This window comes from Oreochromis niloticus, linkage group LG8, assembly GCF_001858045.2.
Source record: "Oreochromis niloticus isolate F11D_XX linkage group LG8, O_niloticus_UMD_NMBU, whole genome shotgun sequence".
Taxonomy (NCBI): domain Eukaryota; kingdom Metazoa; phylum Chordata; class Actinopteri; order Cichliformes; family Cichlidae; genus Oreochromis; species Oreochromis niloticus.
Genome location: NC_031973.2, coordinates 1463118 through 1480751, shown reverse-complemented (window position 1 = coordinate 1480751; position 17634 = coordinate 1463118). Strand labels below are relative to the sequence as shown.

The window sequence follows — 17634 nt, the reverse complement described above, 5'->3', positions numbered from 1 at the left end:
TTTTTCATTATTATCATCACTGTGTAACCAACACACATCTCTCTCTGTCTTTTTTTTTAACTCTCCTTTCTTAAAAGCAGAAAATGAGATTGTAGTTGTTCTTGGCTAATAAACACAAAACCTTTTCCCTATGATTTTTTTTTTTTTTTTTTTTTTTTGCATAGTGACCTGCAGAATCACCGTTCTCACAATTGGAGGCTTAAAAGTTACTTTTACACAGCGTACACACACACTGCGACGTCAGACACATTCACACTCACTTTTTCATCTGCATAAATAAATCATATGACTGATGATATGTGCCATGGTGATCCATAAGTATGATCACAAGTTTATCTAGTTAGTTTTCAACCCAACAAAACAAATAAACAAAAACATGATGCTGATGCTATAAACACTCTACACACATGAGTCAAGATGCAGGAAAACTGCTGCGCATCTGAAAGAACTCACGGAAACGCTGCACACTCCAGTTATCATAATTATCATAGTTCTGTTTCTCTCTCTTTGATGAGTTCTCAGCCAGCTCCTGATCTGATAATGTGTAGCTTGCTCATCAGCTCAGAAGAGACAGCAACACAACCTCACACAGTGGTTGCGTGCTTTGCCCACAGTGGCAAAGACTTGCACTTTCATATTCAACTCAGCTTCTCCATCATGTAGTTTTCAGCTGCTTCATACAGGGTTCAGCATATTAGTTGTTTTCACAGGCGTACTCTATATCTCAACAATGGCTCATAATAAGACGACAGTCTTTCAAACAGGTCAAGTGCCTCTATGCACTTCATTAGTTCAAATATTTACCTATTTTACTTCATCTCATATGTCATTGTACTGTATTTGAGCAACCTTAAGCTTAATGCAGATTACTGTTAACAACTGGTTAAATTAATGGTCTGGAGCACAGGCTGTTGTTGATCAGGGCAATCTAAAGAATCATCTAAACATTTTGTGTCAGCAAGGGGTGGGGAAAGCCATTCACCAGAGCATAGCTTAACTGCTGCTGATGTGGGCTGGCCTTCTCCACACGCTCTTCAAGGCTGCTGTTTTCCTGAAAACTTCTAACATTTGAATCTAGACATTTTACAGCAACCAATTTACCCTCAAAAATCACAGTTTTGTATGAGAATATAAATATCTCGTGATGTGTCGTCTCCCTGTGAGGCAGTCTTACTTGCTCGGGAACCCATAATAACAACAACAGCTGACGTCACAGACCGCAGATCCCACAGATGTACACAAACAACACAAATAGGCCTATAACTTTCCCCAGCCTGTGTGAACCCGCACGGCCGTTGAGCTCCTGGACTCGCGTATACCCGCGCAGTCACTGAGCTGCACCTGCCTGCGTGAAACCGCACGGCATAGGTCCGCGTGAAACCGGCGCGACCGTGCTCGCGTGAACCCGCGCAGCTACAGCGCTCTCCTTTGTACAGTACTTACTTGGTGTCGCTCTTGCATTAATCTCGAATCCCGTCAATCATCATCCATCAATCATGCTCTGCGCACCACCGGGGCGGAGTTCTCTGTGAGCTCCCGCCCCTGGCTCCCACACCTGCAAACAATCTCCTGTGATCAGCGCTCACTCTGGCTCGGTACTTAAGGAGGTGGCTGGAGGTGCCTCATCGCTGGATTATTGTGTAACACTCGTCAGTGTCATTGCAAGTCTAGCTATCTCTGAGTTTTATTCGTGCCGCAACTTACCTGTTCTCCTTTCTTGTGCCAGACTTCTTGCCAGCCCGAGGATCGCCGTTTGGTGAGCCAAAGCCTGAGTCCGAGCTAAGCCTGAGCGTCCGTGGAGGATTGTACATAGCCCGTGTGTTCCTTCCCCGTGCCTGTGTTCCTGGAGACCCCCCTTCCCGCGACCCTTACCCCCACTTGTATATATTCGCACCTGGTGTCTGTTGTAAATAAATTGTGAACTTTTGAGACGGTCTGCCTCTGAGTCTCTCCCCAGCCTGACAGAAACGCCTCTAAAAGCCGCTTAAGGCCGGTTCTAAAAACAAGTCAGTCCCTAAAGGCTATTTGTCCCACAGATGCTAATTCAAGTAAGACAACTCAAGTCTGACGGAATGTGTATAGAAGGTTTTGGGATTGGACCTCTGTCTCATCTTCAAAAACTAACTTGGTTGTTACATTACAGTAATATTGAGGAAACAGTCAACATATATAGCAAGAGAGAGGGAGAGATAGATAGATATGTTTTCTTAGGACCATGAAAAATGAAGAAACAGTACAAGTTCATGGAAAGTTTATAATCTCATTGTAAGTGTTAAGAGATGCAGTATTGTGCAAAAGTCCTAAGCCACTCCCTATTTCTTCATATTTTGCTTCTAAGGAGCCAGAATTTCTTGTCTTTCTCCTTATTTCTGCTATATATATTGTATGCATGCTGTTAAGGTTCAAAAATTGGAGAAAAGAGTACGGAGGTTTCTCAACATCAAATGACGACACTGGTCCAGAAGGTATGATCAAAGCGAAGATTTATTGATTACACGCGCGGAGTTCAACACTGGGCAAAGTCAGCGATTGAACTAACTTACAATAATTAGACAAAGGTTTTATAGGGGTAAGACAACAAAGCCCCCTCTTTTGCAAAGCAGACACAATACAGCTTACGTCAACCTAAACCACAAAATGTTCCGTTAACTTTTATCATAGTTTAAAGTACACCACGTCTCATCTCCATCCCGGTGTCGCACCATGAACGCATTCTTATCTCCCAGAACATCTGGTGCACTTCCTGTAACCATCTGACAATATGCCGGCACAGTTTGCAATTGCAGCAAAAACACATCTTAACTTCTTACCTACTACAGTGAATCTACTATGGTGTGTACGTGTGTGTGAGTGTGTGGGTGTCTGCTGTGTATGCTATGTATGTGTCCTGACCTCTCCTGCACCCCGGCTCACCTCACACCTCTCGCCCTAGCCAGACATAAGGCCTGCGCTCCTACACAGCTAAACTATGCGTGACTTCTAGACTAAATGTCACACTCAAATGATGCTACTCAAACCATGAAGGAAACTTACTTAAAATGAACATAAATGAAACTTAAAACTTACTCAAACGGCTATAAATGATAAATGATAAAACTTAAATCTTAGCTCTAAAGGATATAAGTAATAAAAGATAAAAATAACTCTAGGCGTATGTCATGTAAGCAGGTGTGTTGCAATTCCTTTCAGAGCTCCTGTCCTCCTCACCGTGTATTGGCTGATCATTAACGCCTGCCAAGAGTTTCTGACCCTCACTTGACCAGGAGCCACAGCTCTTTAATATGCTCAAATGCAATCATGTATAAAAGATTAAAATCATTTTCATAACACAGGTTTTTCCTTCTCAGATCTGCCAATATGTTTGCTCGTCTCTATTACAGTTTAATCATTGAAAATCACAGTGATCAGCATACTATGTGGAAGTTACAGATTACATAATGGCAAAAGCATTCTGTCAGACCCCTCAATGCCTAACTGTCTCAGTAAATTACTTCTCCATTTTCCTGGCAAAATATAAACAAATTTGGCTCAACAGTACTGTACACGTCTTGATGCATTCTCAATCATCCAGGAAAGTAAATCTCTAAAAATTGAATCTGTTCATCTGGACGTAGCGTTTTGTGGGAGAAACGTTTCGTCACTCATCCAAGTGACTTCTTCAGTCTCAGCTGACTGCAGGTTTCCCCAAACCTTATAAACAGTACATTTGCATAATGACTGAAACCAGCCCACTGAAGGAACAATGGGCTGTGAGGTCAGTTCCTTAATCATAATTATGCAAATTCCCATGACCATTGATCAACAATCACTGACCAAAACCCACTGATCAAAGAACACTGATCAATGGCCATGAGTACCATTCACAGAGAGTTGGGGAATGGCTGCAATCACAGCATTGTAAGATGGCGAAAGATGTACCCTTAGGCCCCCTCCTCGATTCAGAGATGGTCTTTCCCTTTTCACGTAAATGGCCTCCTTGACTCCGCGCTCAAACCAGCGTTCTTCCCTGTCCAGGATGTGTACATCCTCATCGTTGAAAGAGTGTCCACTGGCCTGTAGGTGTAAATAAACTGCAGAGTCCTGGCCTGATGAGGTTGCTCTTCTGTGTTGTGCCATCCGCTTCGCTAGAGGTTGTTTGGTTTCCCCGATGTATAAATCCTGGCAATCCTCCTGGCACTTAACAGCATACACTATGTTACTCTGTTTGTGTCGGGGGACCCGATCCTTGGGGTGGACCAGTTTTTGGCGCAGCGTATTTTGGGGTTTAAAAGCCACAGAGACCCGGTGTTTAGAAAAAATGCGTCTCAACTGTTCCGATACTCCTGACACATATGGGATCACTACAGGTTTTCGCCTGGGCAGCGGTTGTCCGTCTCTCCTGGATCGGCTGGAGCTTTCTTTAGGTGCCTTCCCAGCTGTGACAAAAGTCCAGCTGGGATAACCACATTTACTCAGGGCCTTCTTGATGTGCTGTTCTTCTGCCTCCCTGGCCGCTGTGTCAGTGGGGATGGTGTTCGCTCTGTGTTGTAGCATCCTGATGACACCCAGTTTGTGCTCCAGTGGATGATGAGAGTCAAACCTTAGATACTGATCCGTATGCGTAGGTTTACGGTACACGTCAGCTTTTAGATGTCCCCCATTACTGATGGAAATCTCACAGTCTAAGAAGGCTAACCTGCCACTTTTCATATCCTCCCTGGTGAATTTGATGTGTTGGTCCACCGAGTTAATGTGATCCGTGAAATGTAGTATGTCCTGAGATTTGATTTTCACCCAGGTGTCATCCACATATCTGAACCAATGGCTTGGTGGTGTTCCAGGGTAGGATAGCAAAGCCCTCTTTTCCACTTCTTCCATGTACAAATTGGCCACGATGGGTGAAACTGGGGAGCCCATGGCACACCCATGTTTCTGCCTGTAGAACTGACCCGTGTATGTGAAGTAGGTGGAATGAAGACACAGTTCCAAAAGCAAACACACTTGGTCGATGCTGAGAGTGGTCCTGTTGCTGAGGTTGGTGTCATCCTGTAATCTCTTACGGACTACCTCCAACGCTTCCGTGACTGGGATGCAAGTGAAGAGAGATGTAACGTCGTACGAGACCATGGTTTCATCTGCCTCCATAATGACATCTCTCACCTTCTCAACAAAATCCAGGGTGTTCTGGATGTGGTGTTCAGAGCTGCCCACCAGCGGGTTGAGGATCGAAGCCAGAAACTTGGAGATGTTATAGGTGACCGAGTTGATCATGCAGACAATTGGTCTTAAAGGTGCACCCTGCTTATGTATTTTCGGTAAACCATACAGACTTGGTGTAGACTCCCCTGGGTACAGCCTGTGGTATGAGGTCCGGTCGATAGCCTTGTCTTGTTCTAACTGCTTCAGACAGTCTATGACCCTCTTCCTGTAGCCACTTCCTGGGTCTTGTTTCAGGGGCTCATAAGTATTTTCATCACTGAGTAGTGTACACATTTGCCAATTTCTTGACTGGATGAATGCCACAGTCAGCATGTTCCACACTCAAAAAATAACTATTTGAATGAAGATAAAAAAAATAATGGAAACGTGATTAAATTGCTTCAGTGTATGGAATTCTGTTATTCCAACTTAATGCAGTTGAGTCCAACTTAATTTAACTGATTTGAGCCAACCCATGCAATTTACCTAAGTGAAACAAAAGTACTTAATGTTAGCAGAAAGCCTGTATTTCCTCCAATTTAATGTATTTATAACAAATTTCACATAGCTGCCACTCCATCCATCCATCCTCTTATCCTTATCAGGGTTGCAGAGGTGGTTAGAGCCTATTCCAACTGTCATAAGGTGAGAGGTGGGGCACAGCATTGACAAGTCACCAAGCACAAGGCTAACAGAGAGAGACAGACAACCATTCACACTTATGGGCAGTTTAGAATCATCAGTTAACCTAACACCACTAACTGCATGTCTTTGGACTGTGGGAGGAAGCCAGACTAGAGAGAACCCACGCAAGTATGGGCAGAAGCTTCTTCAGTTCTAAGAGCAGTTGGTGGAGACTCTCCACCAACTGCTCCTTAGATAATCATAATGAAGCAGTTCATTTTAAGCTGTAGATTCATCTGGCCATCAGCTGTCACAAGAGAGGACTAGTTGCAAAGCTTTGAGTAATGAACATTTTTTTAATACAAGCTTCAGAAAGCTTCATTTGGCCATCACTAGAAACTGTACAAAAGTAAATAGGCAGTTCACCCCTTCTGCTTCAGTGCTATTTACAAGAGTACACAACTTTTTACAATACTATATACAAAAGCTAGTTGTTCTCAGGACACACACACACACATACACACAGGATTAAATACTACGAGTTTGGAGGCTGAGGATAGGTGTTGCTGTCAGTTGCTGCCAGGGGAACAGCTGCTGAAAACAAGTGGCCAGTTGATAGTGGGCCAATCAGCAGCTACAATGTCAAAACCAGCCAAAAACAGCTCACCCAATCAGAAGGAGTACCTGCAGACTCTTAAAGGTACAGAACGCACACACGAAACACAGTCCAGACATACTTACACACACACTGAAGGGGTGTCCAAATTCATAGGCTGCATTGTCCTGAGGACCTGGCCTTCGCGGTCTTCGTGGGCCGGGTCCTCCAAAGGCTGGGTAGGCCGGAAGTGAGCGGCTGTGAAATTGGACGGTCTAGCCTTCAGTGTTGCGTCACCGCTGTCTCGGTGGAGTTTAATAAACTCGGCCATCTGCTCCTTGCTATCTAAAATATAACAGGACACTGGCGTAAATTCTCGACCGTCTCACACTTCTGTTTAATCAGTTTTCTGTTTGACGTTTATTCAGCTGTGTGAAAACTACAACTTTAATCTCAGCCAGACCGATTTACTCAGGAACAAATACAACGCTGAAAAAAACCAAACAATAACATTTTTAAGTTATGTAACTGACTTATATATCATGTTTAACCTGAGTAGCGAAAGACCGCAGGGGGTGTGAAAACAATGTGCCGGGAGTTCGCTGTTATCGCCCCGGCTAGCTATCGAGCTGATGGGTAACAGACGTCTCCAAAAACATCGGAGCGCTTTTGAAAATATGTGATGTCTTCATAAACGGAGCAGATATTTGAAGTTTACACAGCTACATTCTCGCCTGAAAATATGTTAAAAGTTTATTTTGTGACTCAGAAAGAGCAATAAGAGTAATATTAAAACTAAGTAGCGGCTGCCATTGTTGGAAACTGGAATTGGTTGAGCGGCGCTATGAATTCTGGGATATGGTGGGCCACGAAGGATACACCCGACCCATCCTTCAAATCTGGGGAAATGAAGGACGCATTTGTCGGCTGCATTTGTCGGAGTCTACGAATTTGGACAACCTTAGTTGCGTCGCTGTGACGTAAACGGCCGTCAAATGCGTCCTCAGGAGGATGCAGCCTCTGAATTTGGACACCACCCTGGATTGGATTAACAAATCATGAAGTATTTAAAGACGTTAATCAGGATTAAACTGCAGGATCAAAGAAAGCATAAATGGCAAAAACAGAGAAAAGGATCACTTTAATCAATCTGAGGGTCAAACAACACAACACTGCTTCATGCAGGAAACCATGGAAACCGTGGAAGTGTGCAGGTGGGGCCTTAATGTGAGGCCCCATTTATGTGAACACAACTCCAAATATATCTAGCAAAAACAATCTTTTAATTTCAGGAAAAGATGCTCTAAGTGTCTCTAAGCTGTGATCATACAGGCTGATTGGTTGTCATATATTAAATAACTACATGTGACCGACATGATGGCACATTAATACAGCACTGGTGTAAAACGCTGAACTGAATTAAAACTGAATTATGTTTCATCAAGTTTACAGACAGAGCAACACGGAGCTGTTTTTAGTCCATAACTTGAAGGCTGGAAAAACAGACTCAGAGAAATTGGTCCTGAAGGTGTGAATGTGACTCAGTTTATTAAATGAGACTGTGTAGTAGGACAGAGTCCCTGCAGGCCAATCCAGAAACACTCCCAGTCTGGGGCAGCCAGTAGGTGGAAGTGGGTGATAAGTGGTCTTCCCATCATGCTCCGCGTAGAAAGTTGGGTCTGGGTCCCATTTAAAGCCCAAAGACCAGGAGATGTTATTCCACCCGAACCCAGTCAATCTACCTTCTCCCTTTCTCTCTAATTTTCTGTAGCAAACAGCAGCAGCAGCATCTGCACCTTTGTTCATATTCAGCTCCACCTCCCAGTAATGGCGCCCAGTCAGAGCCTCTCTGCACAGAATGTGAGGCCAAACATCAAATCTCTCAGGATGGTCGGGATACGACTGCGACTCTCCATGTGTCACCTTCTTGTTTCCTTCAGACGGGATGAGGTTGTTGTTTGCTGTGTTTGGATCCAGGGTGAGACCACAGGCATCTGATGGAGAGAACGAGACCATTATTCATGATGATGTGACTGACTCCTCCCTCATCTGTCCACTGCAGATCTACAGTCTGTTTTTAACATGTCAGATCTCTGTCCTCACACCTCAGCTTGTCTGAGTTTGATTATGATGATGGATTTTATCTGCATGTTTCTCTGATTCTGTGTTTCACACTGTGCTGCCTTTGAGACCTGATCAGAAGCACAGTTCAGCCTAAACATTAAAAGACTTTATTAACAGAAAGTTACTGTTGTTAATAAATGCAACAACATGTTTAAGAACCTAAACCAATTGGAGTGATCCACTGACAGCACTGCTTTAATAGCTCCTGTCCATGCTGCTCCATACAGTGACATGGACACATGAAACATGCTGGACCCAAATTTTTACTCAAAGACAAATTTAACCTAAAGAAGAGAAATTTGAGACATTTGAATTATTTTCAGAATGCAAATCTTTTTGGGCAGTTTTAAGAGGAACAATTACAGCAACCAGTATGATTTTATGAAGGAGGTCATACTATTATCTATTCTGCAGTGTATTTAAAGAAATGACAATAATTTCATGTTAAACAGTTCAACTAATCTTAACATAATAATACTCTTTATTCCTAAGTACTTACACCACATCAGGACTCCTCTGTTAGTTATGTTTTCCACATCAGTGACATCAATGAAACGTGAGAAATCATCAGTGACCAGGTTTGTGTTCCTGTAGTGGTAGATAGTTGCTCCTTTGTATTTGTCATTTTCTGTGGCTGTTATAAACAGTCTGCTGCAGTTTTTCACAGCTTCTGCCTTTTCTTTCATTTTGGCTCTAACTTCATCTGAGTGGTACCATTGGTCCTGGGCAGGTGGAGTGTTACCATCAGTACCTTCCAGTTTCTTTTTCTCCAAGTAGTCAGACATGTTCTGCAGATATGGGTCAGTGGATTTCAGGGAGGTGAAAACAAAGCAGAGAACTTCCTCTACTCCTGGATTAAACACCTCTCTGTCCAGCTCAGACTGATCTGAGATGATCTTTGTTCCCTCCATCATGTCTACAAAGTACCTGATGATGGTGACTTCTCTCTCTTCATCTTCGATCCACTTGGTTAATCTCTCCTGACTGAACGGTGACTTGTCTCTGTCATTAAACACTTTCACTAATTCCTGCTCATCTTCCTCACCTGCCCTGATGGAGGGAAGTTTCTTGACCATTTTCTGCTGGAGTGAAGATCTAAAATCTATGCAGAGCTTCTTGAATCTGCTCAACTTTTCTTGTATCTGTGGAAAGCTTCTCACCACTCTGTCCTCCAGCAGATCATTGCAGCTTATTTCCAGATTATAGAGGTCCTTCAAAGCATCTTGAGCCTTTCTCACAAGTCCAACACTGATACCAGTCATCATCTCAGCAGCTTCTGGATTTAAAATCTTCAGAGGCATCAGTGTGACCTTCAGTGGAACACAGTTTTCTCTGTTTTCTCCCAGTAGTTTTGGAAGTTGGATGTATGTCTTCACTGCATCTTCAAATGTTCCAGGGTTGCTTTCAAGAATGAAGTCTCCATAGAATTTGCAGGTAAATTTATCAGTCACAGCTTTTTCTTCATCACTCAGCTTGATGTCAACTTTCCCGTCAACATTAAATGAGGGGATCTTCTTTATCACCGTTTGCATGGTTCCCTTGATTTCCTGAATGTTTTTAGGATCTAACTTCTCACTGTCAAACACAAAGAAAGCGTTTGCTCCATAAAGGATTCCTGTGACTACATGTGTCGCCAAAGTCTTCACATCTTCTGCTTCTTGAGTGTTCTTGGTTTCATCAGGAGTCAACATCAGCTGTTTGAATTTGGTGGTAGCTTTGTACTGAAGCGTGACTCGACACTGATGGTGAGATTTCTTCTTATCATTCAGATATTTGGCTGATCCTTCAACTTCAATGAGTCCACTCATGAAACTGGCCTTCAAGGAAGCATTAACATCCAGCTGAGAGGATTTGTTTTCAGTGGAATCAGACGCACTGACTTCAAAGTTACTGGCGTTTTGATTATTCTCCACTGACTTCTCCTGCAGCGTTTTAGCAGCCCACAGTGTGACACCTTTAAGACATGAGATCAACAAAACGTGGTAAAATTTAACAAAGAATAATAGCAGCAGTTTCAGGTTAATCAGGATTTTATTTCAGGTTACACAGTTTATTTACACATACAAATCTAAATTTCTTAGTTAAGACACATCTGAAGTAATTCAATAAGTTTCATAAATGTTTTATAAGCTAAGTAGTTGCCACACAGCAACATATCATAGTCATAAATATATGGCCTGTAAAGGAGCCGGAAATTTTAAACATTTCTAAACACTTAATCCTGGGAACATTACACATGTTATTTCATTTAATAAAGGTGATAATCGCAGAGTGCTGAAAGAGTGCAACTTTTAAAAAAAAGTGTTTCTGTGATTATTTGTTTTTCAACCTGTGTTTTGCAGTTATGATCTGAATATTGTGCCAAGCTTTTCTCTATAGGCTCCTCTTCTTTGTGTGTTTCTTCTTTTCATGTTTATTCATTAACTTCTATTAGTTTTATTTCTGTTATTGCGGTGCATGTGTATTATAACAATGTCAAGCTCAAAGGGAGGATATAAAAAGCAAAGAAAAGAATGACAGAAAGACAAAATGAAGGGAAGAAAATAGAAAAAACATAATAAAAGGGTAGTGCATAAAAAGAATGGATGGTTAAGTGCTGCACATGTAAGAAACAACAGAAACAAGCACAGAAACATAAATGAATATTTTTCTTGTTTTTATCTGTGTGTCTTTGTTTAGAATACATTTTTGCTGCTATGCAGATAACACCTAACTCTAACTATCTGAGCACATTCTCATTCCCGACTCGTAACATACCGACGATTTGTCCGATCCCGAGGCATCCCATGGGAACGCGAAAGGTGACCTTACGCATTCCAATGATTCGAGCCGGATTGTGGATGAAATCAAATAACACTCCCACGGTAACACATATTCCAGCTGTGTATTGCATCCCTAACTCTAACCTTAATCCTAACCCTAAGCATAACTTTATCCCTAACATTAACCACAACCTTAATCATGTTAGATAGTGTTTTCCAAAGTGATTCATGATGAGAAAGTAAAATGAATGTACATGTGTAGATTTAGACAGTTCTCATATTTCCTCCTGTTTCCAAACACGTAACATAGAGACGATTTGTCACATAGCGTAACATATTACGCTTTGGGATTGAGAACGTGTTGTCTGTCCATGAAGCCAGGTAACACACACCAATTAGTTAAACTGCAGGAATGTCTTAAAGACATAAAGACCTGGATGGCCGCTAACTTTCTGCTTCTTAATTCAGATCAAACTGAGGTTATTGTACTCGGCCCTGAAAATCTTAGAAATATGGTATCTAAGCAGATTCTTACTCTGGATGGCATTACCTTGGCCTCCAGTAATGCTGTGAGGAACCTTGGAGTCATTTTTGACCAGTTACATTTGTGCAGCAGCTCTAAAATTAGAAATATCCTGTCTCAGAGTGACGCCGAAAAACTAGTTCATGCATTTATTACTTCCAGGCTGGACTACTGTAATTCATTATTATCAGGAAGTCCTAAAAACTCCCTGAAAAGCCTTCAGTTAATCCAAAATGCTGCAGCAAGAGTCCTGACAGGGACTAGAAAGAGAGAGCAGATTTCTCCTGTTTTGGCTTCCCTTCATTGGCTTCCTGTTAAATCCAGAATTGAATTCAAAATCCTGCTCCTCACATACAAGGTCTTAAATAATCAGGCCCCATCTTATCTTAATGACCTTGTAGTACCATATCACCCTATTAGAGCACTTCGCTCTCACACTGCAGGCCTACTTGTTGTTCCTAGAGTATTTAAAAGTAGAATGGGAGGCAGAGCCTTCAGTTTTCAGGCCCCTCTTCTGTGGAACCAGCTTCCAGTTTGGATTCAGGAGACCGACTGTGATGGTTCTGGGACATTTTGACCCAGTATTTTTGAGTTCTTGTGTTTTGGTGTCATTTTGTATTATGGTTTACATTGAAGGTTCATTAGCAATCTTCAGGTTAGTCTGCCTTGAGTTTCTTATATTCCTTTTTGGTTCCTTGTGCTTTAGGTTCCCCTTGTGCCTCTGCCCTCTGTATCCCTCTCTGTGTGTTTGTGTGTGTCCTTGTGTCTTCTTTCATACCTTCTCGTCATGTTTATTCCGTGTCTCCCCAGCCCGTCATGTCTCTTTGGTAAATGGTAAATGGCCTGTATTTGTATAGCGCTTTACACAACCAGTCATCCACCCATACACACACACATTCACACACTGGTGATGGCAAGCTATATTGTAGCCACAGCCACCCTGGGGCGCACTGACAGAGGCGAGCTGTGTTTTTTGAGTGTGTGTCCTGACTGTGAGTCTGTGCACAGCCAGTCTGTGACACAGACACAATCTCTGATTTTAAAATTAGGCTTCAAACTTTCCCTTTTGCTATGATAATCACATGAGCTTGTCACGGTTCTGGGTCATTTTGACCCAACATTTTGAGTTTCTTATGTTTTGGTTTATTTTTGCATTATGGATTATTTTCTGTTTCTCTGGTGCTTTGTTGATTTTTATGTTAAATCTATGTTTCAGTTATTCTTGGTGAGGGATTAGTTCTTTGGTTGTGTCTCGTGTTTAGTATAGGTTTAATTCAGTGTCAAGTCTGCGTCTCTGTTTCTTGTTTCCTGTTTTATTGTGAAGGTTTGTCTCATGTCAGTGTGTCTAGCTTTGCTCCCCCTGTGTCGTTAGCCCTAATCTCTCCCAGCTGTGCTCCCCTTCTGTGTCTCGTGCCCTCGTTATCCCAGTGTGTATTTAAGCCCTGCGTTTTCCCTGCTCTGTGTTGGGTCATTGATGTCCACGTTCTCCCTGTGCTGTGTTTGAAATTCATTCATGCTCTTAGTTCTTGGCTCTGTTCCTGTGCGTTCTCTTGTTTTAGGTTCCGGTGTCCAGTCTAGTTTCGTGTTCACCATTTATTGGTCGTGTTTGGGTAATCTTTATTTCTCTGATGAGTCATCCCAGTGAATAAACTGCACTTTAAGTTAACCTCTTGGTTTTGAGTGCTGCGTGTGGGCCCTCCATCCTACCTGCATCACAGCACACTACGACTGCTCCGTGACAGAGCTCATCCGAAGCTCACCTGAAACCTTGGCTGATTTTGACCTACACCCATTTTTACGCCTTGGCCTGTGTGATTAGGTAGAGGACCATTAGGGGGTCCATGTCCCTCTTGGGGAGGACAATCCAACAGGGCTTAAATCTGGGACTCTCCACCATTTGACCCTTGAACTGAAGAAGCTTCTCGGATGAGAGGTGAAACGTCTTCAAGCAACTTAAAGAAGTTCAGACACTTTTCTTTCCGAGCTCCTTAGAATACCAGAGTTTTCTTACTATTGTGCCTGGATGGCTGCCCCAGAACACACATTACAAACTACAACCACAAGAGTTTTCTGGCTCTTCTGATTTGTCGAGGTCCAGTTTCAAAGGTTGGAGTCTGTACATTCATGTAACTCTGGGTCAAAATGGAGTGGGGCTGCTTTGACCTGTTTGTACTGGTGTGATATTATAGTTATTATTATTAAAATAATTATTTTTAAATTGTTGTTAAAGTACATGTGGAGGCTGTTTGTTCCCCTTTATGATTAGTTCCAATTCTAGTTTTGTTTTGCTCCTGTTGTTGCAGTTTATCATGTATGAAAACATTTAGTTTTACTTTAGTTTTGAATCGTTTCACTAATTAACCTTTGGTTTAATCCTGGTTAACTGCTCGCCTTGTTAAAGGAGAAATATACCAAGCTAAAAGTGGCTGAGTCACAGTGAAGGAATGAAAGCAAGACATTTCCTGTTTGTTCTTTCAAGATTTTAGTTTAGGGTTTTTTTTGGTTTGTTTGTTTTAATTTTATTTAGGACAGTGCATGTTAATGAACATACATGTAAAAAAATTACATGAATGTAAACATACCAGATTATAGCCAAGGGCTAATTTCCATCTGTTGTCCATAAAACATAAAAAAATAGACATAATAATTCATAATTCATTCATAATAAAAACTCCATCACCAAACTCACACATACACACCATTCTGTTCGCAAATAAAACATTAAAACTATACAACTTATACATGATCACACACTTGATTTGTCCATAACCAGTTTTTAACTTTTGCCTCAAACAAGTTGAATGTCGAGCATTTTCTAATGGGTTGAGGAAGACTGTTCCACAGACGGCCACCCTGCACAGAGAGGACGTTCTGCCCACATGCTGTCCGTCTGTGGGGTGTAAACAAGTCTCCTCGGGTTGTAGCTCGAGTGGTCCTGTCTGAGCTTTCGGTTAATGTCAGCAATAACTAATAATAACTCATAATAATATCTGTACAAACAATATATAAAATAATAATTATGTGGGAAGTTAAGGTTTCTATGAAATCTGAATACAATCTGAATCTGTCAGAAAAACAAAGACTGGTTTGGTAAGTTTGGACAGTTGACATTTACCTGGGATCAGTTTGTCTCTCCGAGCATCGTAGAGCATCCCTAAGGTGAAAGGTCGACCCAGAGCAGCCACTTGCATGATATCTGAGGCCATGGCTCCTAAACCCAAACACACAAGTTAAAGATGAGATTCAACTTTTTTTTCTACTCAAACAAAATGCAAAAATAGAAAAGTATTTCTGTTTTCTTCTGTCTGTTACTTTGATGACAGTACAAATGTATGTATTAGTCCTGATCTTGGTATCAGTTACTTCCTGTTTTATTTTGATAGACCCTCATCTCATGACACCATGTTTACTTTTGCTAAACATGCTACAGCCAACAGTGTAGATTTGAGTCCAGGACCTTCTTACTGTGATGCAGTATCACTACTCCCCACATCACTGTGCTGCAGTTTGGATTAGGTGATATTTTGACTTCCACACTTTTCTGTTTAGAGAATTATGGATACTTGCCAACAATGTAGCCAGCAATTTTATGAAAGTGAATAATTCAATGACCACAAACGTCAGACCCAACCTTTCTCTATAGTAGTTCATATAAAACTGGTCACAGTTGCTACTTTCACACAATTTGCTGGCACAAAGCAAAACTGCATTAATTCTTAACTGCATTACTGAATGTGCAAGTTAAAGTCCCTCATGTGTAGTTGATGCACTGCAATGTAAAATCTCCACAGAGGTTCACAAAAAAAGAAAGGGGACGCCTGAGTATAAGCAAGACCACAGAATGACTGACTCTAATTCACTAACCTTTGCTCAGTGCTGGAAAGAAAACTGGCCTGTATGTATGTTTCAGGAATTGTTTTATTTTTGCACAGGTTAAGAACATTTCCACTGAAATATCAGAGAATGAGACTGAATGAGAGCTGTGAGACTGAACCATTCAATGGGCACAAGAGGATCAAACCACCAACCTTCCGATTGGTAGGTAACCTGCTCCACCTCCTGCGCTCCACCAGGTACTTGTACTGCATTTGCTCCTACATTTTTAACCAAATATCTGTACTTTCTACTCTGAGAGATCAAACAGACTAGAACTTAAGAAAACACCAGCAAACAGAAAAACATGGCAAAAGCACAGAAAACACAATGGAAATAGAAACGAAAAGAAAAGAAAATAGAAAAAAAGAAAATGGAAATAGAAAGCATGCTGCAAAAACTAAAAGCAAATAAATTATACAAGATAAAATCAGAAAGAAAACAGAAGTGTTTCTGGGGACACAATAACTTAACAGACCAATGTGGAAGTGTGGTGGTGGATCATTTTTTAATGGTGGAAGGCCCAAGTGGGACGACTGAAAAGGAAACCTCTGAAAATAAGTACTGAGTTTTATCCCAATGATTTATGTAGTGATACAAATGTTCCATAACAAAGAACATGAAAACTTTACTTCTGGCCAAAGGTTGGCAAAGTTACGTGACATTAGTGACCATGACACTCAGCTGCAGTGGTGGCCCTAGCCTGTTTGGTGCCCCGGGAGAATCCCCCTCTGGAGCCCCCCCCCCCTTACCTCTAGTCCTAAAGTGTATATTTATTTTCTTACTCTTCTTATATTTATTGTTTGTTTACTTGCACTGCAGTAACTGGAGCCTCGTCGTCTCATCTCTCTATATATTGGACTGTAGAGATGACAATAACTTTGACTTCAGCAGCAGCAGGCGCACCGAGGGCTCTCACGCTCACTTTATAGAATTTCTAAAAAACATCGGTGCAAATTATAAGTCTGTATCATAATATCTGGTGTTTCGTGTTTGCTGGTTTGTTTTTATTTTGCGAGTTGGTTATTAGATGCTGCTCCAGCCAGCCAGAGAATCCCCCGCCGCCCCGCCCTCTCCTCCCTGTGCCACAGGCAGCAGGCGCACCTCGCAAACGGAGGGCGCCCTTTCTCCCAGCAAATGGGCGATAGAAAACCGATTGGTGTCTATGACATATCCAAAATGTGCTGGCTGATGTCGGGGCAGCATGAGTACGAGCAACTTTTTTTTTTTTTTGGAGATGCCCGTGATGCCGCCCTGGGCAACTGCCCATGTCGCCCCTATCAAAAACTGCTACTGCTTGCATCCATCCATTGACAGCCATTTCATTTCGTACACATCCAGCCAGCTCTTCCAGGTTTGTGTGTTTTTTACTTACCTTTCTGCACCATCTCTTCAGTGTCCTCATGCTGATCACCACACTGTGTTTAATTGCTAAGAGAGAAATAATTGCCTTCTAACTAAAACTGATTCTGAAGTTTGATATCACTAACTCATGTATTCATGGCATTTTGAGCGCACATTTTAACTTTATTCTCAAAATCATCATAATTTTTCTTACTGTGTCCCTAATAGTCGTATATTGCATGCCTCTACCTACCCAGATCTTGCTGGGTCTAGCCAGCACGCTACACGGGTGCATCTATTCAATAATCTGTGTTTCTCCTCACCACTGACACAAACAGCTGACAGTGTGAGTTTTAAGGGGAGCCAGAGTGCTGAATGGACACGAGTCATAAGTTATGGGGATTTACCAGGTCAGCAGTGGAAGAGGAAGGGTACATGATGCTAACAGACGAGTTTGAGGTTCTAGAAGGAAACAGATGCTGTAGGTGAGATTTTGACAATTCCAGTATAATGTTAAATAACAAAAGCTTATGAGCTGGGGAACTCCACAGCATTAAAATTCAAAGATGAAACAGCACTAAATCCAGGATGTGGCCTTTACTGAAGGTGGG

The 17634-nt window shown here is 41.9% G+C and overlaps 2 protein-coding genes across 5 annotated transcripts in view; both read right to left on the bottom strand.

Moving 5' to 3' along the window:
• Positions 1-17634, bottom strand: part of LOC100705158 (microfibril-associated glycoprotein 4) — an 86870-nt gene that overhangs the window by 54777 nt on the left and 14459 nt on the right. The gene's annotated exons all lie outside the window — the stretch shown is intronic.
• LOC100693624 (neoverrucotoxin subunit alpha) overlaps positions 7513-17634 on the bottom strand; it is a 179660-nt gene continuing 169538 nt past the window's right edge. For all 4 annotated transcript variants that reach the window (XM_025909906.1, XM_025909905.1, XM_025909903.1 and 1 more), the window contains 3 exons: positions 14922-15017; positions 9021-10475; positions 7513-8391 (listed from right to left, as the gene is read on the bottom strand). In XM_025909906.1, the coding sequence (XP_025765691.1) occupies positions 7844-8391; positions 9021-10475; positions 14922-15012 (2094 nt within the window). In that variant the 5' untranslated portion in view covers positions 15013-15017 and the 3' untranslated portion in view covers positions 7513-7843. The remainder of the gene's footprint in view (positions 8392-9020; positions 10476-14921; positions 15018-17634) is intronic.